Below are 22391 nucleotides of genomic sequence, written 5' to 3'. Positions count from 1 at the left end.
TTGTAAAATAAAAAAAGTTCTTTTCAATTTTTCTTTTCAAAATTTTAAAATTCGTCTTCAAATGTACGAAAACAACAATCAAAATTCACTGATTTTTTTTAAAATATCAAAAGCTTCCAAAAATCGACATAGAGGGACGACTTTGAATTAGCCGGGTAAAATTTGACATTCAGTCAACGGTCGTCAACGAACTCTTAACTGCCATCAAAACTCCTCATCTCTTTTTTATTATTTAGTGATATTTTTAAGACTCTAGCGTAGTTAATTAGCAAAATTTTAGTAAAAATAAGTCCGGTGCAACGCAATGGAACACGAGAGTTACAAGACACCAATTAAAGTATTCACGTCGCCGCGAATCCGAACTTTGCAACAAACGAGTTCCCTCCAGAAGAAAAATCGACACAAATACCACTTGATTCCCATAATTCACACCTCGTCGGCAAATTCGCCGTCTTGCGGGTCTCGTTTCCCCAAAATTGTGAATCCCTTCGAGCAACACTTGGCCGATCGGTTGCATTTGCCTGTGATTTGTAGGTAAGTCGTCGTCGTTGTCGGCCATTCCCTCCTTCTTCTTCTTCTCGTCCTCTTTGTTTTCTTCGTGTTCGGTTTAACCGTCAAAAAATCTTTCTTTTTTTGTCTCGCAGTCCTTCGTTATTTCATCGTCCGGCGACGCCGCAACACAGCAGCACGCAATTCGAATGGACCATTGACGACGTGAGCTCCCTGGCTCCGGCAAATGTCGAGGTTTCGGACCAGCAATTCCAACAATGCCACGACCCGGAGCTCGAGGAACGGGCACAAGCTGCAATAAATTCGTATTTTAAGGAGAACGAAATAGGTGAGTGACCTCGATCGATTGCTTACGTGAAATTTTCCGTTACAATTGGGCTTTGTTTACAGTTCCAAGCCCAATCGAATGTCCGTTACGGAATCAAAAAATAGTGCTGCGGAACGAGTCTTCGGTGTTTTTGTCGGACTCGAGTGCAGATAAAAAGCGAAAAAATGTGAGGAACGGATGTGCGCAGACAGTTTTGTCTTTCCCACCGAATTTACCGAAGGAGATTGAAGACTTATTGGCTCCTTTTTGTACTTTTACACAAGTAAGGAAATTTTTTTCATTAAAATTTTGAAGATTTTTATCATAAAATTTGTTTCAAAGGACCAACAACAAAGTCTGAGCCCACAAGACTGTGATACGACGATAGACCATGAAGCACGTGATGCCTCGTTGCGACGTAAGCTCTTTGATGTGCCTTTTGGAGCGTGTGCTGCAAACACAGAGGACAGCAGTTTGCATGATTCTCTGCATGACATTGACCTCCAGGCGCTTAGTCCGCCTCCAAAGACACCGGAAATTGTAAGTTTTTACAAAAAAAAAAATTTTCGCGTAAAATAGCAAAAAACTTCATAAATTTGCCAATTTTTTGATCAAAATGATTGATTTTTAGCACTTTTTAAAAAAGTTCATAAATTAGCCAATTTTTTGATCAAAAATGATTGCTTTTTAGCATTTTTTACTAAATTTTTAAAATTTAATTTTCGATTTTTTTTAATATATTTTTTCCTTAAAAAATTTTACTAGATTAAATTTTTTTAAGTTTTTGATCTGATTTCGCACATAAATTTTGTTGGTCAAAAATTAAAAAAAAAATAGCTAAGGCGAATAAATTTAATAAATCCATTTTTTATCAAGAAAATTCAGGGAGAAAAATAAAAATTAAATATAAAAATTTTTGACATTTTTTGGAATTTTTAATTCAAAAATTACTGTTTGCGATGAAATATTACAAAAAACAAAAGAAATTTGCTTTAATAAGACGTTTTTTTATTGAAATGCAGAAGATTTTTTTATTTTTAAATTTATTCGCCTAAAAATGAATTTCAAAAAAAAATTATATTATTTTTTTTTCTGATATTCTTCCTACAATTATTTTTAAAAAATGAAAAATAAAGTTCGTAATTATTAAAATTCGAATTTAATAAATTTTTTATTGGAAAATTAAATTTTTTGTTAACACTATTTATAAATTTTATAATTAGAGGAACAAAAATGAATTTGAAAATTATTTCGATCGATTTCTGTTTTTTAAATTTGACAAATTTTTTTTTTGATCCAATGAATTTCTATAAAATTATTTTACGATATCAAATTAAAAATGCGAAAAATAAAAAAAATTAAAATTTATTTTTTGAAAATTTATTAAAAAACCTACAAATACTTACCAATTTTATAAACTTCTTTTGCCTTAATCGTTTTATTTTTAATTATAAAATTTTTTTATTGATTTTTATTTGAGTTTTTCTCTAAATTCATTCCCAAAACCTATTTTTACAGGACATCAAACAAATCAAACAACGCACACGCAACTTTGGAACCCCGCTTAACGCGAGAAACCTGCAATTCCACGAGAAATCGCCCAACATCTCCATCAGTCCCGTGAAAAAGGACACTTTTGGCTCGTTATCACCCATTTCCAAGATCTCACCGCCGTTAACGACAAAGCCTCAAATCGTCATCTCATCATCATCGGAGGACAAAGAAAACCTCTATCGCAGTAACAACAGTTCCGATTCGTCTCTTTATCGCAGCACACCCGAAAAATCCCGCTCGACACTTGTCCTGTCGCCCGCCGAGATGTCCATCGATCGTTCGGTTCGACATCTTTCCACGACAAAACACATTGCCGAAATGTCGATAGATCAGGGCACCGAGTCAAATGCTCCGTGGGACCTCAGCGACGACACAAAAAGTAAAACGCCCGTACGGAGACGCCCACGAATCGCCAGCAAAAATTTGTCTCTGTCATTTTCGTTGTATGCTGGAGACAATAATTTAATGGACGAAAATGAGGAAGATGCCGTGCTGAGTGAAGTTGTGGGTCTGAAGGAGTCGACGACGCCGAGCTTTTATCGCACCGACAGCGGATTCACGGAAACGTCGACAATGAACGACAGTTTGAAGCACTTTGATGTCGCCAGGGGGACACATTTTACTCTCATGCGTGACGAAAACTCCATGGATATTTCTATGAGATCGGATTTTTGATTTATATTTTTATTCGGATTTATTTTTCGCGCGCGATGCACTTTTTATTGTTGCTCACACGGTTTTTTCTTGGTTTTGTTAAAAGGTTAGGTTTTAGCAACAAAATTGATAAGGACTCGAAAGACGACGAAAATAAGCGATTTAGTGATAAAAAATGTAGGATTTGTAATAATTTTTAGTATTAGCATAGGAAATCCTTTCTTTTTTTTTTGTGTACATAAAAACTGAGTGCAATTCCAATCTCACAACTTCAAGACTTAAAAATAATTTTCGAATCAAAAGGAAAATTGGCTTTCAATATGATCTCAAGTTTTCAAAATTAATTGTGACAAGAGACCTTGCGTCGTCACTCCATTCGGCTAAGATTTAGAAATAATGTTTATTTTGTAAGGTGATCCAGTCACTGCCACACCCCCTTAGTTTCAGGAGTAATTTTAAGGAATTCTTGTTGCCATATTGTTGCTACTTACTTAGCGCACTCAGCTGACACACACGTTAGTTATTTTTTAAAAATATAAGCAAACATTTATTTAGTCCTAAGACGTAGGTAGATAGAATGATAACTAAATACAAAGACGCTTTACAGACTGAAATTCTTCATTTTTCAATCCATGCCTTGATAATTTTCACTTCTTCCGTTGGGCGATCCTCTTTATCTGTTTCCACAGTTCCCAATCTCTTGACTGTTTGCATGCCCTCCGCAACTCGTCCAAATATCGTGTGTTTTCCATCGAGCCATTGCGTGGGTGCAAGTGTGATGAAGAATTGACTGCCATTTGTATTTTCGCCCGAATTGGCCATCGAGAGAATCCCGGCTCCTGTGTGCTTCAGTTCCGGATGAATTTCGTCCGCGAATTCGCCGCCATAGATGGAGGTGCCGCCACGACCTGTGCCAGTTGGATCGCCTCCCTGAATCATGAAATCAGGAATGATGCGATGGAAAATGACGCCGTTGTAGTAGCCGCGACGTGAGAGCTCGGCAAAGTTGCGACAAGTGTTGGGAGCGTGTTTCCAATAAAGTTCGATTTTTAAGTCGCCCATACTAGAAGAAGAATTGAAGGGAGTTGAATAAAAAAGAAGGATTTGAATTTTTTAAAAATAAACCTTGTTTCGAAACAAACGTAAGGCGGTTGCCACATCTTGTCTGGGATGCCAGAGGCTGATCCAGCTTGGAGAGCCATGATTTAATTGATGATTTTAGGAAATTGTGAAAAGCCGGCAAAAAAATAACAAAACAATGAATTATGGCGTCGTTCATTAATGACTGGATAAAATTTGAATTTTTTATCTAGTCCTCCTCCATTAGAAAAATGTTTTAAGTAATTTAATGAATTTTTTGAGAAATTAAGTTTTCTCAATCATCAATTTATTATTAAAATTATGAAGAATGAAAAAATTTGACTTACTTTCTTTATATGATTTCTAATTTTAATATTTATATTCATTTAATATTTTGGGATTGTTGACTTGAGAATTTTTCAAAAAATTTTGGTAAAAAGATATTTGAAAACACCTTCGATTAGTACTTTTTTATTCCAGCCCACAAAATATATTAATTACTCCCAAATAAAATAAAATACTCCACAGTCTAAAAAGCTGCATATAAAAAAACTCCCGTTGGCCTATACAATATCTTCAATTTATATTCGGATTTCGTATCGTAATCCAGCTCCTTTGAATTATGGGACTTATACATTTTGGATTGAATGGTTTATCCTGCGAAAATCAGAAACAAGTCTGACCAGGATTTGGTTTTTTTTAATTTTTTATCGCAGCTTGCAAATGCGTGATTTGCGTTTTCTGCTATATAGCTCTTTAAAAAAAAATTTTTCTTCTATGAACCGGCAGTAAGTTATATCAATTCGAATCTTCAGTATTCTTAGGTTTGTTGAACAGTGAATTGATGGTGCTATTGGCACTGAATGTTTGCACTTTGGTTTTACATAGATACTATACTCTGTCACAAATTTCTGGTGAAACCCCAAAAATCGTCGAAGCGACTGAAAAGAATTAAAAACATTCAAATTTCTAAACGAAAAAATAAATTATCTTTTTATTTTGCAATTTTTTTCAAATAAGACAAGAGTCAAATTAAGAACGGCTTCAAATTTAAATTAATATCTACCTACCATTTTCGTCCCCCTCCGTTGAAATCCTTAGAAAATTAAATGAATTTCACACCCCTTGATTTCGTTACATCATTTATGAATGACGCCTGATAAAAATTATATCCCAATGCACTTTCGAGTTTGTACTTTTGTGATCTGGGACTCGATTGAAGAAATATTTTGGTTCGGTGGCAGTGAATTTTCCGTCTGTTTTTAGTTAAAATCCCCCAGAATGAAGCTCCTCACAAAGATTCTCTGCATCTTTGTGCTCGTGGCAGCCGTGTCTTTGTACGCGTCAGGGCAAAAGACCAAAAGTGTGAGTAAATTTTTGCTTTTCTGCGACTCCTGAATTCCAGCAATGACGTGGATTAATTTTTTTCTTGCAGGCACTATCGGAAAAGGTCCAAGCTATGCTCGACATGAACGCGAAACGGTCCATCTTGCGTTTCAACGGACAAAAATTCAAGGATTACGTAAAGACGGCACCTCGCAATTACTCCGTTATCGTGATGTTTACGGCATTGCAACCTGCTAGACAGTGTCAAATTTGCCGACATGCCCATGACGAGTACCAAATTGTTGCCAACTCCTACAGATATTCCATGGCGTACTCGAACAAGTTGTTCTTCGTGATGGTGGACTTTGACGAGGGCTCCGACGTGTTCCAGGCATTGCGATTGAACACAGCACCGGTATTTATGCACTTCCCAGCTAAAGGCAAGCCAAAAGGTTCCGACACCATGGACATTCAACGAGTCGGCATCTCGGCGGAAGTTATCGCAAAATGGGTGCAGGAACGAACTGATCTCCAAATTCGCGTTTTCCGACCACCAAACTACTCAGGTACCATCGCACTCTTGCTGCTTGTCAGTTTTGCCGGCGGATTCCTCTATTTGCGTCGCAACAACTTGGAATTCCTGCAAAATAAGCAAATGTGGGCATTACTAGCGGTACTTTTCTGCTTCGCCATGATCTCCGGTCAGATGTGGAATCACATTCGGGGTCCGCCATTCATCCACAAATCACAAAATGGAGGTGTTGCGTACATTCATTCGTCATCACAAGGGCAATTAGTGTTCGAAACCTACATTGTCTTCATCTTGAACGGCTTGATTGTCGTCGGAATGATTTTGCTCACGGAATGCGGAGCCGAAATGGACAAACGCAAAGGCAAGATTATGGCAATTGTGGGTCTCGGCATGGTGTGTATCTTCTTCTCGTTGCTGTTATCAATCTTCAGAAGCAAAGCAGGCGGATATCCATACAGTTTCTTGTTTAAATAAATTGTGACGACTCTTTTTCTGCAAAAAAAAAAATTAATTGTGAAAAGTCCAAAGAACAAAATTTTTCATTTTGTTATAAATGTACTAATAAAAGACACCTGCAATAAGCACCGAAAATGATTTATTAAAAATTGAAATTGTGACTGGATAAATTTATATCTATAGATAGAAAAAATGAAGAATTAGTTGTATCAAATTTTCACACTTACAAAAAGAAAATAAAGAAAATTGCTAAAGAATTTTAATTTTGATTTTTTATTCACCCAAATCCTTTTAAATTTTTAAAAAGTAAAAATTAACAAAATTTAAACAAACAAAATTTAGAAAAATCAGTTTTTTTTTAAATTTAAATCTTAAATAATTTTTTTTTTTCACATTTTTAGTAATTTTAATTTTTTAGGATTTTTGTCCATTAAAATGTTAAAAATTCAATGAGACCAAATTAAAATTTATATTTTTTTGTGTTTTTCATACTTTTTAATTTTTTCATGAGTTTTTTTCCCAAAAAATAATAAATAAATTTCATTTTTTTTCTGTCAGTTTTTATAAATTTTTAATTTTTTTTTTAATTTAATAAATTCCTCAAAATAGATCCTTACAAATTCAAAAAAAATTTATTTAAGATACAAAATTTTATAAATTGGTTTAAATTAGGTTTAAATTAAATTTAAAAAATTTTTTACTTTATTATTTTGTAAAATCAATAATTTATAAAAAATTAAATAAAGAAGAATTAGGTAATAATTCATAAAATTGAATCCGTTATACAAAAAATTTAAAAATTTTACTTAGTTTTATTAAATTTATTTTTTTTAAACTTACCTGATAAATTCTCAAGAGACTTTAATGTCTTAAAACATTTTTTTAGGTCTTAAAATGAATAAAAAATATTTTTTTTTTTACATTTTTAATTAAAAAAAAATCATAATCGTTTGTTTTTTTCCCATTTTTGGCTCTTCACCTGTATCCAATAGATAATAGACATATTTAGATGTCGTTGAATTACCACACATGTCAAGATTGATTGATAAATGTCTGTATATTTCCATCATTCCTTCAGCACATTCAATTCATATCTTGCGAAATTCCAGTCAACACGACAAAAACTCAAACAAAAACTTACATAATTTCAGCAACATTAGAAACATTCACTTTGATCAAATGTTTGTAGCAACATATATGCGCTTACATTGCATTTCCTTATGAAAAAATAAACACGATACACGATCTCTATTGCTGCTACTTTGTTTAACATTTCTTTATATTTTCTTCGTTCATCATCGGTTTTTTAGTTTTTTATCACTCTTCGTGTTTTTTTTTTCTTCAATGTATACCTCGGTGGCTTTTGTGCGACTTAACTATGGTTAACATTGCCGATCGTCGTACAGCGCATATCATTCGAAAATTGAAACATTTAGTTTTAAGTCAGTTCGAGCTTAACTCTTCTCAAGTACGGTTCGTCTCAAACAAATTTTTGAAAAAAAAAATCGATAGAAAAAAATTAATCGTTTCAGGTTTTTTTTTGTGTGCCAAAATAAATAAAAGACGTCAAAAAAAAATTATAAGAAAAAAAAAATAAAAAATGGCAAATTTACTTTACGAAAGTGCGTGGGAGCACTTTTACTCCTTAGTGATCGACTTGATAATTTTCTTCATAAAATCAATTTACTTCATTGCCGAATCCATTTTCCTAACGTTTCTGCCAAGTAAGCTGCGAAAACTAAAAGTAAGTCAACATTAACGTATGTAGCTCGAAGAAATTTCGTACAAGCATGCTAAGTAGTAACGGGCCGTGTGTGAGGCAAGAATAACGTATAGAAATAGAGTACAAAAGAAAGTTTCTCGTTTTACTTCATAACAGTTATTTATGAGTAGAGCTAAAAAAAAGTGAATGAACTACCTAGCGATGCATAACAACTATCGATTTAAAGATTTTTTTTAATATGGCGAATATCGATGAGAGTCGACTTTTTTTTTCCTAAAAAAAATTAAAAAAATATTTTAATTAATTGAAATTTATACAAACAAGAGCTTAATATTTTTTTTTTGGTGTTGTGAAGCTTTGACGAAATATCTGAGACTAAATATTTAAAATAATATCATGAAAATTAGTTTCATCCGGAATTATGACACCACTGAGTCGGTTTTTGTTTTTTGAAGAGACTTTTTATGGGAGGTACCTAAAAGTAATTATATTGCTTCATTTTACATTTTCTGCCTTAAGAAATTAAATTTACCTCAATGTTAAATATGTTTTACTTTAATGGAAGATCCTCCTATAAAATTTCTTAAAACTTTAATTTAGCTTTAGGATTATTTTGAACATGTGCCTTGAATGCAAATAAGGCGAATTTTTTTTTTATATTAAGATATTATTTTACTTTTAATTTATATTAATTTAAATTAAAAATAATTTATTTTTAATTACTCCGTCATTTTATTGATAATTAATGAAATTAAATATAAATTAAATCCTTAGAAATTTTTTGATTTTTTTTTTAATTTTTTTAAACCAAATTTTCAATATTTTTGCTGACTTTGGTAAAAAAAAAATCAAAAATTTTCTTACAATTTTTTTAATTAATTTTTTTTTAAATTTTATATTCAATTTTTTGTGGCTTTTTCTAAAAAGATAAAATTTTCTGATATATTTTTCGATATTCAAAATTTTTTTTCAAAAATTTCATTTTTTTTAATTTCATTTTTTTTAAATATTTCAATTTTTTATCAATTTTGGTTGAAAAATTGCCAAACTTTTAAGTTTTTATAAATTTTTTTTTTGTACAAGTTTTAGAAATTTATTTTATCTATTTTTTTTTTAATTTACATTTTTAATTATTTCAACCTGTGATTTTTGAAATGCAAAAATTGCACTTGTCTTTTTTGCAAAAAAAAAATTCTTTCATTGCAACTATGATTCAAAAATCCGTCTGAAAAACCAACAATTTTATATTTTTTTGCATTGATTCATGCAAATTCTTGACCTTATTTAATTTTTATCTATGCCACATTTCAATTTATTTCATCTCACTTCTACCTTTTACGAAAGCAGTTTTCAAATCTGGCAAAAAAGAAAAATTTAAATTTCAAAAGGCGTAACCATACGATTTCAATAAACAACAATAAAATACTTGCTTGAGTAAATATGCAAATAGACGTTGTTGTTATTTGAATACATCTTCATCATCAATGACTAATTTTACTTGGGAGATCTATTAGCATTTAACGACACTTAATAACTCAAAAAACCGACAGAAACCTCATAAAACAATAATATTTGCAATTACGTGCCATCGTCATTTAAATTTATTAGAAAGACATCACAAGAAAAAAAAACGTTAAGGTCGTTAAACCAAATTTTTTTTCGGTAACTGCGATAATTGGAGAGGCAAATAAATTTGGTGCTGCAGTGAATGGAGCTGAAAGTTTTTTGCGAAACAAAGCACAAAAAATAATTAGATGCTAATGCCTCGTGTCACTTTGATAGAGGGAAAGGTTGTTGTGCGGATGAATGTGTGTTAAACATTTGAATCGAAGGTTTTGGGCGCCATACAAAAAATTATTATTTAAATAAACTAGATTTGCACCTACATGGGGGCAAAAACAAGGATTTAATTTTTTATATTTACAGAAAATGACGTTGGTTTTAAAAAAAAATAAAAAACAGAACTTTCAAATATTCGCAAAAAAAAAAAATAAATAAAATAAAATAAAAATAAATAAAATTATTAATGAAAATTAATAAATTTAAAAATTTTTAATGAAAAAATCCATAAAGGTTTATTTTTTTTTTAAATTAAATAATAAAAAAAAGTAAATAAATTATTACTAAATTTAAAATGAAAATACTAAACATCAATTTAAATTCCATTTCTAAAAAAAATTATTTTTTTTACTGATTTTTATATTTTTAAAATTTTACTAAGTTAATGTTAGGTATTTAAAGTTTTTTTTACTTTTATTTTTAATTTTTTTTACTTTTAAACGCAAATTAGAATTGAATATTTCTTGTAAATGAAATGAAGATTTATTTTAGTTTTATATGAATATTTTTTTTGAAAAAAAAAATTAAAATAAATATCTTAAAACAAAAGTAAGAAAGAAAATAAAAAAGGCAAAAGTTAAAGGTCGTGGAAAAAGTGATGAAACATCGTTCCCGGGAAATTTTAAAAAATCAGAGAGAAATTAAAAATTTTTAAAAGAAACAATTTTAAAAGTAATTTAAAAAAAAATATAAAATTGACTTGATTTAATTTTTTTTTTATTATTTTGAATTGTAAATCTAATTTTTAAATATAAGTTTGGATCCCGGGAAAGAATAAACTTTTTTCACCTCTGAATGTTAAATTGTAAACTTTTTTATTATTTTAGCAAACATCCTGTCATAAATTTTTATTTTAAATTTTTTCATTGTTTTTTTTCATAAGATTTTACGAGTCTAATCTTAATAAAATGCAATTTTTATTTAATTTTATGATAAATGCCCTTTTATTTGTAAAAATTTAAATGTTATAAGGTCTTTTCTTTCAAATTCACATCAGACAATGTCTCAAATGCATTTCTGCCATGCGAATACTTAAACAGTGGCACAACGCTAATCACTATTCCATCCACCGATGCCTTTCTAACACATATTTACTGATTTCATAACTTTTTATTTTGTAGGATGGCAACATGAAAAAAGTTTCGCATGAAATAAAAAATTAATCGGTAATTGTTCGTACATATGTTGAACATTTGTTTATTTTTTGCCGCTGCCTCGCTTTGCTTATTTTGTCATGCAAAACCACAGTTTCAAAAGACCTCATCACAAGCGACGAACCTCTTGATCTTTCACGTAAGAATAAAATTCGACCTCAAAAGGTGTGAATCTTCGAACTTTAACAAGTCAAGATAAAAAAAATTAATCTTTTAGGCGGTGCTTTGTTGAATTTACTCATTTTTTGTCATTTTCATTATTTAATTAAATGTGCGAAAAGAAAACTAACATAATACGAAATGTCAATGTAACGACTATGCGTAATATTTACCTGGGCTAGTGTGTAAAATTTAAACAAGCAAGAGCTCGAACAATATTGAAATATCACAATTATTGGAAAATTAAACAGTCTGATGAAAAAAAAAAATAATAATTGTCAAGTTAAACAATTGCGTTTAAATTTTGAGCGGAAATAAATGAATGAGCGGCGATTTTTATTGAAATCCACAAAGTTAACGAGAAGTATTTAAATTTAGATTTTTTTACACGTGTAAAAACTTGTTAAAAATTATTTTTTTGTAACAAAAATTCGTTAGAGTTTTTTTTTTGGTCAAAGGAAACTAATTTAAATTTAAATCAGATATTTTAATTAAAATTAAAATTTTGTCTGAACAACGCTTAATATTTACTTATCAATAAAAATCTGGTAGCTTTTATGAAGCTTCCTCTTCAAAACTTGTATTGATTATGGGCAAATAGTGTCGTTACAACGAAAAAAAAAATCAAATCACGGAGAAAAAACCTTAAGAATTAATAATTTTTTCAATACACTCATGACTATAAATTGTGTCATTTTCAATTCAAAAGTGGGATATTTACATAAATTACCAGTCTTTTGGTACAGATGTAGGTCAGAATAATATTTGTATTTATTATTTTTATTTGTCCACAGACGTGAAGTGAATACCAAAAGAGACATGAAGAAGAAGAACGAAATTCCACTTTTATTTTTTTTAACGCGCACAATAAATTCACGTGTGAAGATGATGAGAGTCAAAAATGTCGTCATTTAGTGAAATTTTTTTATTTACTTTTTTTGGTTATTGAATTATTACGTTGCATACTTGGTTTTGGTCATTGACTTGCATGATGAAATGTCTGGATCAATGGTTTTGAGGGAAAAAGTGCTAATTGAGTATCATAAATTCCTCAAAATAGGAAAATTTTATTTAAATTCAACTCAATAAAATTTCTATCATTAAATTATTAATAATTTTTTTAAAATAAATTTTAAATTTTATTAAAAATTATTTATTTAAAAAATAATTTTTTTTTTTAAATTTAATTAAAAATTTCTAAATTCCTTTATTTTGATTTTTTTTTAAATGTGTTTTATATTTGAAAAGATTTTTTTTAATTATTCAAGATTTTAAAATTTAAATTAAACTGATCAATTTTTATTTTGTTAATTTTTTTTTAATTTTTTAATTTGTTTTTTTTTTATTTTTAAAATGTGTTTTAAAAATTCCAAGATTTCAATAAAAATTAATTAAAAATTATTTTTTATTTTAAAATTAATTTTTATTAAAAACTTTTTTTTTTTTAAAAATATAATCATATTCCATTTGTTAATTTTTAATATTTGATTTTTTTTTTAATTTGAATAAAAATTTATTTAATTTATTCAATTTATTAATTAACTTTTTTTTTTAAATGTTAAAAAAATTTCATGAAAAAATAAAACATTTAAAAATTAATTTAAATTAAAAAAAATCTTAAACTATTTGTTACCGTAAAAAACCTTTTTTTTGCTTGCCTTCGCTTGTGCGTTTTTTTAAACAAAACAAAGCACATTGTCAAAAACACTAAAAATTTAATAATATTTTTTATTTACTTAATTTAGACCATAAAAAACCATTTGAATTTTAATTTGTTAATTTCCAAAAAAAAAAATCAATCTTTTGATGTCAGTTCCTTTTAAGAGCAAAATTGCAATTGTACATTTTTTTTTAACTTATTTTCTTTTTTTAATTAAATGTTGAAAAGAAAACTAACATCAATCAATGAACGACTTAATAATATTTAATTAAAATTTAAAAAAAAAGCTTAAACAATATTGAAAATCACAATTATTTTTAAAAAAAAATAATAATTGCAAGTTAAACAATTGCGTTTTTTTGAATTTTTGTTTTTAATTTGCATTAAATTTTAAATTTTACGAAAAAAAAACACAATGATGAAAGTTAACAAAGTTTTTAAATTTAGAAGGACCAGTTTTTTACACGTGTAAAAACTTTTTTTTTTGTTATTTTTTTTGTAAAAATTTTAGAGTTTTTTTTTTTTAAAAAAAATTTAAATTTAAATCAGATATTTTTAAAATTTTGTTAAATTTTAATATTTAATAAATCTAATTATTGATTATGGGCAAATTTGTTAAAAACTCTTAAGAATTAATAATTTTTTCAAAACTCATGACTATAAATTGTGTCATTTTCAATTCAAAAGTGGGATATTTACATAAATTACCAGTCTTTTGGTAAATGTAGGTCATAATAATTTATTATTTTTATTTGTCCAAGACGTTGCGAAATTTTTTATTTTTTTTAACGCGCGCAATAAATTCAAAGATTTGAAAAATTTTTTTACGTTGCATACTTATTGACTTGCATTGCTAATTGAATAAAAAAATATTTAAATTCAATTTTAAATTATTATTAAAATTTTTAAATTTTATTAAAAATTATTTATTTAAAAAATAATATTTTTTTTTATTTTAATTGAAAATTTCTTAATTCCTTAATTTTGATTTTTTTTAGTTTTGTATTTGAAAAGATTTTTTTTAATTATTCAAGATTTTATTTAAAAAATAATTAAACTGATCATTTTTTTAAAATAAATTTTATTAAAAATTGTTAATTTTTTTTATTAATTTAAAATGTCTTTAATTTGATTTTTTTTATTTTTAAAATGTGTTTTATATTTGATTTTTTTTATTTTTTTAAATTCCAAGATTTCAATAAAAATTAATTTAACGAATTATTTTATTTTAAAATTAATTTTTATTAAAAACTCTTATTTTATTATTTTAATTAAAAAATTCCTTAAATTTGATTTTTTTTTCCAAAACTTAAAAATATGTGCTTAATATTTGATTTTTTTTTTAAATTTGAATAAAAATTAATTTAATCAATTCAATTTATTAATTAATTTTTTTAAAATTAAATAGAAATTAAAATTAAATAAAAAAAATCATGAAAAAATAAAACATTTAAAAATTAATTTAAATTAAAAAAAATATTCTTACCTATTATGTTACCGTAAAAAACCTCCTTTTTTGCTTGCATCTAAAACCTCGAACCTTGTGCGTGCCTAATAATTAAACAAAACAAAGCACATTGTCACAAAACACTAAAAATATTAATAATAATAATATGTTACTTAATGCTTAGACCATAAAAAACCATCGACGTGCTGAATTTTAATTGCATAATAAATAACCACACACACAATGCCACAATGTCCAACTTGCCTTAGAAAAATCATTAAAAGTCTCTTGATGTCAGTTCCTTATTGAGGTTAAGAGCAAAATTGCAACTTGTCACATTATTCAGCAAAAAATCTTATTAACTAACAAATTTTATGATTTTTTTCAGGACGTTGCTGGTCAAACAGTTCTCATTACCGGCGGAGGTGGCGGCGTTGGACGTCATTTGGCATTGAATTTTGCCCGCTTAAAATCTAGAGTTGTAATCTGGGATGTCAATGCTGAAGGTAAATATGATATTAATGATAGGAAGTTCAATAAAATACAAAAGAAAAAAACTGGTAGGGATCAAAGATAAAATTTACAAAAAAAAATTAAAGCAAAAATGCATCAAACACGTTTTATCCAAAATTTTTATAAAAAAGCATCAAAAAATTTACAAATATGAAACAAATTCGTTTCGAATTTACTAAAAAGTAAAAAATGCATCCAACACGAAAAAAATGAAACAAGTTTCAACCAAAAAAATTTTATAAAATAAACTAGCATCCAAAAAACTTAGGCATAAAATTTGAACCAAAACATCGCGCAGATACGAAATACAGCCAAAAAAACACACACCTGATGCCAATCTGAGAAAGTTGTTTACGTAGAAGGACCAGTTACCGGTAGAGTTTATTCAAAATTTATTCATAAACAAAGAAGAAGACACGATTTTTGTGTATGTTGTCTTTCTGATGTCAATCGAATCCAAAGTTATCGTGTCTTTAATGAAGACATTAGCGTATTTTCAAAGTTTTTAGTCTTTAAGCCTTTTATCTTAAAAATTTGGATAATGTCATTTTTATTCGAGACAGGATGAAATGACGTAAAAATTGTAATCTAAATTTTTTGCACTTAAATTAATAATGAATGAATTTAAAAAAGTTGACGTCACATATTTATTGGGACGGATTCTAGTTTTTATCTTCTTAGAATATTTGCGGGGTAAAAATGGTACATCGCATATTTGTAGTTTTTTGAGAAACTTAGAAAAATATACCTATTTTTAATTTTTTTTATGATTTTTGATTGTAAAAGTTGATTTATGAGTTTTTTCTTGATGTCAAAGCTCATAAAACTAGATGAATAAAAAATTGAAACTATTTTTACGCAGAAAAAAAATTTCTATCTAAATTCTAAACTTTAGAACTTGTTTAATGTTTTTCAAATTCTTATTTTTCTTTAAATTTTCGTGTTTATTGGACTTTTAGTGCATTATAGAAGACGCATAATTTTATTTTAATTTTTTGTCTCTTTAGTTTTATTTAAAAAAAAATAATAATAATAAAAATTATTTAATTCTACTTTTTTGACGCTTTTGAACGTTTAACATTGATTTATTACAACAAATTAATTTTTGTTTTCATTATCACTCAAAATTGATATAAAATTTCACAAAATAATAATTGAAAAAATTTTAAATTTGGTCACGTGACTCAAAAAATTTTTTTTATCTATATTTCATTAGAAAATGTGCTTTTTAAACTTTTTAAGTTCATGTTTAATATATTTTTAAAGTAAATTTGCTATTTTTTATCGTTTTTTAATAAAAGAGTACCAAAAAATTTCCTTTTTTGCAATTTTTTTTTCTCCTGAATTTTTTCAACAAATAGTGAAAAAAAATTAATTTAATGGCATAAAAAAGTAAAAATATTTTTTTAAAAAATTACTGACAATATTTTTCATATTTTGTTGATCTTAATTTTCATTAAAATATTATTATATTTTTAATTTAAATTCGTTATAAATTTTTTATTCTCGATGTATGTAGATTCCTTAAAATCACAAAATTAATGATGAACCGTGAAAAAATTTATAAATTTTAGATGAAATAGCACGAAAATTATTTTTTTTTTAAATTTTGTGACAGAAAAAATTGAAAAAAAAAATTTTTTTTTGATGGACTCTTATTTGGGTTTTAAGTTAATTTGCATATTTTTGCAATAAATCACTCGTTTCGATTAATTTTATGAATATCTCTTAAATTTTATGAAAATATTCATCCTTCTGCAATTTTCAATAAACTCAATTTTCCCCTAAAATGCAAATGTGCGATTTACCATATTAACCCTTCAATTCTTTTCAGTCAAATTTTCTAACAAAATCTTTGTTTTTTAATTTATTCCAGCGATCAAAGGAACCGTTGAAGCCCTACTCGCCGAAGGTTACACGTGTCACTCGTACGAAGTCGATATCGCCAACAAGGAACGTGTCTACGAGGCAGCAAAACGTGTTCGCGACGAAGTCGGCAAAGTCGATATTCTCATTAACAATGCGGGAATCGTCACATGTCGCACATTACTCGAATTACCCGACAAGGCCATCGAAAACACGTATAACGTGAATATCTTGTCGCATTACTGGATGGCAAAGGCTTTCTTGCCCGACATGATTGCCCAAAATAAGGGACACATTGTGACAGTGTCGAGCGTAACTGGCTTGCTGGGCACTTATGCATGCACGGATTATGCTGCCACGAAATTCGCTTGTGTTGGCTTCCACGAGTCACTTTTCACGGAATTAAAGACGCACGGGCATGATAATGTCAATTTGACGCTTGTGTGTCCTTATCATATTGCCACGAATATGTTCCAGGGCGTGAGACCGCGATTGATTCCGTGTTTGGAGCCGAAATACGTCGCAGATAGCATCGTGAAGGCCGTGCAACGGAACGAGGTGACGTGTATTTTGCCCGATAGTGTGAGACTTGTGGTGCCTTTCAAGAAGTAAGATGAAAATTTTTAATCAAAATTTAATTTTTATTAAATTTTTTTGATTTTTTTAGCATTTTACCAGCAAAAATGTGCTGGGAAATGATGCACCGTGTGATGAAAACGCCCGAATCGATGATGCTCTTCAAGACTCGAGGACGTGCCGTTGCTGGCTAAACACACACACACAGAATTATACGAAAAAACTAGTTTTAGCTTAGAATTAAATGAATATGTTGACGTTTTTAAAATATAAGAAGCAAAAAATGTGTATTTTTGTATTTTTTTTCACGAATTTACATCAACAAGTGTCTGACGGAAGTGAAAACGGCAATTAAAAGCAAAAATGGTGAAGCAACGGAAATGAAGGCGCTGCCCGTGGAATAAGGTCCCAATTTTCCGGCATATGCCATCAAGTAAGGAATTGCATTTTGCTCGTAATTTCCGACGAAAATGTGAGAAAATGGTCCTTTGGCCCAGACACCGACATGAGCACCTCCGTGACTTTCAACTTCCAATGGGACGGTGGCGGGAAAACTGAAATCCAAGGCTTTCAAGTCTTGTGTTGAGGGGTCTTTTCGGCCGCCGGCACCTTCGTTGTACGTGTTTTTGTATCCGGGACCATTGGCGTAACTGAGTGTTGTGTATGGGATGCCGTCTTCGTCACTGGTGCCAGCGATGCCCAAGATATCGTTACCACGTTGCTAGAAAAAATACAATTTTTATTAATTTTTTGGGAAATTTTGATTATTTTAAAAGTTTGAGACACTAAGAAAATTTTTAATTTTTAAAATGCAGAAAATTTATGAAGTTAAGCTTAACTTTTGAGTATGAAAGTGTCTTTGAAAGCGATAAAAAGACTTAAGAATCAAAAATGCGGATTTTACGTGATATTTTTAAAATGTCTTGAAATTGGCAAAATTTTTGACAGAAAAGTCGATTTTTATGCGAATTAGTAAGGTTTATTTGAAATTAAAGGATCATAAAATGAAATTATTTTTAGAAAAAATGAAGAAGATCGTCAAAATTAGCAATTTTTGTCAATATTTTGTTCCAAATTCTTAATTTTTGAAAGTAAAATTATCAATTTTCAGCCTAAAAATAGTCAAAAACTTCAAAATTTGTCAAATTCATATTGATTTATAGAAAATTTATGACTCTGAATCGAAATTATTTTCAAAAATAATTTTTTTCTTGTGTTTCTCAATTCAAAAAAGTCATTTTGGAGAAAATTTTTTCAATTATACCTATATATTTTTTTTTTGTCTAAAAATTATTAAAAAAAATTATCGAGCTTCGTTTTGTTTTTTTTTAGAAGACAAATTTCATGAATCAGAGATAGTTTTATTTGAAAATCACCGTGATCGTAGAAAATTCTCATAAACTTCAGTGAGTCATGAGATAAAAAAATTATGCGAATAAAAATTGGAGAATTTTTTAAATTTTTTATAATTTTTCTCTGAAAATTTTTCAAGACATTGAAATTATTTCAGGTTTTTTTTTTTATCAAAACCTTAAAAAAAATTTAAAAAAATTTAGAAAAATTAAAATTCAAAAAATTTGTGACCATAAATTTTAATTTTTTTTACATATCTGGTAATTTTTTTTTGTTTTTTTTTTTTTATTTTTCAACTCACCGCATATCCATTATAAGTCAAAGTATGTCCGTGATCCGCTGATACAACGACAAGTGTATCCGTCTCATTCGTCATGCTCAACGCTTTGTCCACAGCACGCGCCATTTCCGCAGTTTCTTCGAGAGCGTGTTGCACAAAGGCATCATGATGAGCCGTATCGATGCGACCTCCCTCCACAAACAAGAAATATCCATTTTTGTTCTTTTTCAACACTTTAATGGCAGCTTCGACCATTTCCGTCAACGTTGGTTCTTCCTTCAAATTTTCTTTTTTGATATCCAAGTTGTAACGACAATGATCCGCCTCGAAAAGTCCCATCAAGTAATTTGTGTTGTCATAATCCACTTTGTTTAATGCCGTTTTGTTCCAAACATATTCAAAATTACGTTTTTGATCGCCTTGCAATTTTTGCCAGGTTTCGATGAAGTTTTGGCCATCAGAACGTTCCCCGTTGACACCTTCGTCGTCTTTCATGGATTTGTCGAGCAACATTTTGCGTCCGCCACCCATGATAACGTTCAAATTGGAGCCAGTTGGGCCATTGATGAGTTGTTCTGCGATGTCGTCCGTGACTTTGGCATCACAATTGGATTTTTTGACCTCAACATCGTTCTCCCAGTAACGATTGGCGATGCTGGAATAGACGCCAGCCTATTTTTAATGGGAAATATTTAAATAAAAATTATTAATTTTTGATAAAATTTGATATTTACGGGGGTGGCATGGGTCACTCTAGTCGTAGTAACAAATCCTGTAGCTTTTCCTGCATTTTGAGCCCATCTCACGATCGATTCCGTTTGACTTTTGGCATCCATGGCGGCTTTACAGTCATATCGCTTGACATTTGCATTTACGCCGATGGTTCCGTAATTGGCTTTAACTCCCGTTAAGTATGCCGTGGCGGAGCATGCAGAGTCAGGTACTTTACGATCAACGCAATAATTCTAACAAATGAAAATTATTTGAAAAAAAAAATTTTTTTTTTGATTAAAAAATTTACTTACGACACTCAATCCGAAATGCGGGAATTTTTCAAAGGACAATTCATTCTCTTCTGCTCCCAAATACATGCGAGTAGCAGCTGTCGTGGGGAAGTCCATGCCATCGCCGATGAAAAAGATGATATTTTTCGCCTCATTTTCATTCAACTTTTGTTTCAATTTTTCGCTCAACACTTTTTGAGCGGATTTGTACCAAAATTCAGACGTAGTTTCCTCGGCATTTTTCGCAGGAACAGTTTTGAAATGTGGATGATGACCGTCTACAAGAAAAATAATTTGTTATTGAACTCTTGATCGAAGATAAGATTAAAAACAATGGTTTTTATGAGTTATTTAGTGATAAAATAAATTTTCTTATCACAAGTTAAAATTTTTTTATCAAAAATCTCATGAGGTGAACGTGACTTTTTTTTCTCAAGTTAAATTTAAATTTTTCGTGTAATGTTTATCCAATAACTTCAGTAGTTTGCAATAAAAAAATTTATGCTTACCATCCTCGGTGAAAACTGCAGCAATAGCAGAAAAAGCTATAAGAAATTTAAAAATTAAGCGCATTTTCGTCTATTTTTATTGAATTTCGAGCAAAGACTGATTCGGTTCGTGTCGAATTAAATTTAAGTAGCAACAATTCCATTATCTTATCGGGTCTGTTAATCTTTATTGTACTTGCTGCTCCACGAGATTAGCCAATTTATTGATTAAATATCTATAAATTGATAAGAAGCATTAAGTAACTTTATTATTTATTATCTGTTGAATAAATCAATTAAGAGAATTTAGATCTTTATTGCTAAAGTTTTTTGTTTTTGAACTTTGATAGGTCAAAAATATTGTAAAAATAAAAAATAAGTAATTTTAAAATAAAAAAAACTTAATTTTATATTTTATGAAAAAATAATAAAAAAAATTTTAATTTAATTTTTATTTATTTTTTTTTTAAATAAGGCCGCTCCAAATTTTTTTCTATGTTTTTGTCCTCTGCCCCATTTCAAAAGCTGAAAATCCAATGGGGCAAAATAAAAAAAAAGTTAAGAATTTCATCAAAATTGACCATTTTGTGGTCCTCTTCCTTACTTTTTCAAGGAATTTTCAAAAGTTTTTTTAAAATATTTTCAATTTTTAAAATTTTTTGTGTTGAAAATCGAGATTTTACATGAATTTTCTTCTCTAAAAATATTTCCTAAAAATTATTTTTCAAAAATTTTTGATGGTTATTTTTATGAAATTTTTTTGTTAAAATTTTTAACTTAAAATACTTTCAGATCAATTTTAAATCATCAAATCTCAATGTAGATACCATAAAGACATCTAAAATATTCATGAAAAACCAAAATTTGTTAAAATTTTGACATTTTGTATGAAACAGTATTTAAAAACTTATTTTTTTATTTGCCCTCCCATTTTGAAAAAAATGTTTTTGGACAAAAACATCTGAAAAAATTTGGAACGGCCTAAAATAAATCAAAAAATTGAGTTGATTCTTTCGAAAATTTATAAAATTAATGAATTTTTAGATTTATTTTAATTTACAAAAAATCAAAATAATGTTAAATTTATTTATTTTTGTACATTTCACTTTTTTCCGACAATTTAATTACAACACAATACTTTAAACTAGTTGAAAAAAAAATAATTCGAATTTTGCCGGTTTTGGAAGTTTTTTTTTACTTCTAACACTCTTGGTAAAAATGTTTAACTTTTATTAAAAAAACGATTTTTTTCTTTTAATTTTATTCAAAATTACATTAAAAATTCGAAATTTTCTTTAACTCATCTAAGTTCTTCAAAAATATTAATAAAATTCTCTTAAAAATTATCATTTGTCAATTTTGATGAAAATATTTGTATTTACTTAAATTTAAAGAAAGCTCCTTTAAAAAAATTTTTTTTTCTAAATTTTTGACATCATGCCAGCAACTTTACAGCAATTTTCCTGCTAATTGCATCTTAAAAGACATCGTGACAATGCGACTTTTCCTTTTTTAATTACTTTAAAACGCCGTTTATTGTTGCATACTTAAAAACATTTTAATCGCAAAAAGTTTTTGCCAAGAATGGAAAGTGATTTGCCACTCGCGCGCAATAAGGAAACAACGGAAAAACATATTTAGATAAACAAGCATGTTAATGTTTTGTAATTTTTTCCGCACATATGCAAACAAACAAAGTCACCCAAAAAACGCGTCAAAACGTAATGGAATTGTGCTTTTAGGTGGTTTAACGGGATTAGTAATGTACAAACAAGAGTTAGACTTTCTCGGTAACGACACTTCCTCGTCATCATTATCATTTTTATGATTATCACGATATAATTAGCGATTCAGTGGCATAAGAGGAATATCTTCAGGTACTTATTGAAGACGATGGGATCTTTTAAACT

At 28.6% G+C, this 22391-nt stretch overlaps 5 protein-coding genes across 5 annotated transcripts; 3 read left to right on the top strand and 2 right to left on the bottom strand.

The window, feature by feature from the left end:
- The first annotated feature begins 193 nt into the window (after positions 1 to 193).
- LOC134838041 (protein aurora borealis) lies at positions 194 to 3586 on the top strand. Its single transcript, XM_063853485.1, has 5 exons — positions 194 to 534; positions 645 to 838; positions 901 to 1100; positions 1160 to 1357; positions 2336 to 3586. Exons 1-5 carry the CDS (start codon positions 305 to 307, stop codon positions 3044 to 3046), a joined length of 1533 nt encoding a protein of 510 aa, XP_063709555.1. The 5' UTR covers positions 194 to 304; the 3' UTR covers positions 3047 to 3586.
- Positions 3546 to 4288, bottom strand: LOC134838042 (peptidyl-prolyl cis-trans isomerase-like 1). The gene is made up of 2 exons (XM_063853486.1): positions 4151 to 4288; positions 3546 to 4088 (listed from the first exon to the last, which is right to left on the bottom strand). Exons 1-2 carry the CDS (start codon positions 4225 to 4227, stop codon positions 3644 to 3646), a joined length of 522 nt encoding a protein of 173 aa, XP_063709556.1. The 5' UTR covers positions 4228 to 4288; the 3' UTR covers positions 3546 to 3643.
- A 1015-nt stretch (positions 4289 to 5303) lies between these two features.
- Positions 5304 to 6662, top strand: LOC134826924 (tumor suppressor candidate 3). The gene is made up of 2 exons (XM_063839436.1): positions 5304 to 5470; positions 5541 to 6662. The coding sequence occupies exons 1-2, from the start codon at positions 5387 to 5389 to the stop codon at positions 6435 to 6437; spliced, it is 981 nt and encodes a 326-aa protein (XP_063695506.1). The 5' UTR covers positions 5304 to 5386; the 3' UTR covers positions 6438 to 6662.
- A 1241-nt stretch (positions 6663 to 7903) lies between these two features.
- Positions 7904 to 17577, top strand: LOC134838376 (epidermal retinol dehydrogenase 2-like). The gene is made up of 4 exons (XM_063853892.1): positions 7904 to 8163; positions 14790 to 14907; positions 16791 to 17388; positions 17448 to 17577. The coding sequence occupies exons 1-4, from the start codon at positions 8020 to 8022 to the stop codon at positions 17548 to 17550; spliced, it is 963 nt and encodes a 320-aa protein (XP_063709962.1). The 5' UTR covers positions 7904 to 8019; the 3' UTR covers positions 17551 to 17577.
- Positions 17578 to 17669: 92 nt separating this feature from the next.
- Positions 17670 to 20614, bottom strand: LOC134838375 (membrane-bound alkaline phosphatase-like). The gene is made up of 5 exons (XM_063853891.1): positions 20503 to 20614; positions 20015 to 20271; positions 19724 to 19954; positions 19011 to 19661; positions 17670 to 18077 (listed from the first exon to the last, which is right to left on the bottom strand). Exons 1-5 carry the CDS (start codon positions 20564 to 20566, stop codon positions 17670 to 17672), a joined length of 1611 nt encoding a protein of 536 aa, XP_063709961.1. The 5' UTR covers positions 20567 to 20614.
- Between the last annotated feature and the right edge of the window lie 1777 nt (positions 20615 to 22391).

The sequence above is a fragment of the Culicoides brevitarsis genome, chromosome 1, assembly GCF_036172545.1.
Source record: "Culicoides brevitarsis isolate CSIRO-B50_1 chromosome 1, AGI_CSIRO_Cbre_v1, whole genome shotgun sequence".
Classification (NCBI taxonomy): domain Eukaryota; kingdom Metazoa; phylum Arthropoda; class Insecta; order Diptera; family Ceratopogonidae; genus Culicoides; species Culicoides brevitarsis.
Note: the sequence above shows the minus strand (reverse complement) of the source record. Positions and strands in the feature narration are given on the sequence as shown.

Coding starts and splice junctions, on each gene's coding strand:
- LOC134838041 (XM_063853485.1), top strand. CDS start 305: ATGGAACACGAGAGTTACAAGACACCAATTAAAGTATTCACGTCGCCG. Junction 839..900: donor TTTTAAGGAGAACGAAATAG/GTGAGTGACCTC, acceptor CTTTGTTTACAG/TTCCAAGCCCAATCGAATGT. Junction 1,101..1,159: donor CTTTTTGTACTTTTACACAA/GTAAGGAAATTT, acceptor TTTGTTTCAAAG/GACCAACAACAAAGTCTGAG.
- LOC134838042 (XM_063853486.1), bottom strand. CDS start 4,227: ATGGCTCTCCAAGCTGGATCAGCCTCTGGCATCCCAGACAAGATGTGG. Junction 4,089..4,150: donor TACGTTTGTTTCGAAACAAG/GTTTATTTTTAA, acceptor TTCTTCTTCTAG/TATGGGCGACTTAAAAATCG.
- LOC134826924 (XM_063839436.1), top strand. CDS start 5,387: ATGAAGCTCCTCACAAAGATTCTCTGCATCTTTGTGCTCGTGGCAGCC. Junction 5,471..5,540: donor CAGGGCAAAAGACCAAAAGT/GTGAGTAAATTT, acceptor TTTTTCTTGCAG/GCACTATCGGAAAAGGTCCA.
- LOC134838376 (XM_063853892.1), top strand. CDS start 8,020: ATGGCAAATTTACTTTACGAAAGTGCGTGGGAGCACTTTTACTCCTTA. Junction 8,164..14,789: donor GTAAGCTGCGAAAACTAAAA/GTAAGTCAACAT, acceptor GATTTTTTTCAG/GACGTTGCTGGTCAAACAGT. Junction 14,908..16,790: donor CTGGGATGTCAATGCTGAAG/GTAAATATGATA, acceptor AATTTATTCCAG/CGATCAAAGGAACCGTTGAA.
- LOC134838375 (XM_063853891.1), bottom strand. CDS start 20,566: ATGCGCTTAATTTTTAAATTTCTTATAGCTTTTTCTGCTATTGCTGCA. Junction 20,272..20,502: donor TGCAGTTTTCACCGAGGATG/GTAAGCATAAAT, acceptor TTTTTCTTGTAG/ACGGTCATCATCCACATTTC. Junction 18,078..19,010: donor TGACTTATAATGGATATGCG/GTGAGTTGAAAA, acceptor TATTTTTTCTAG/CAACGTGGTAACGATATCTT.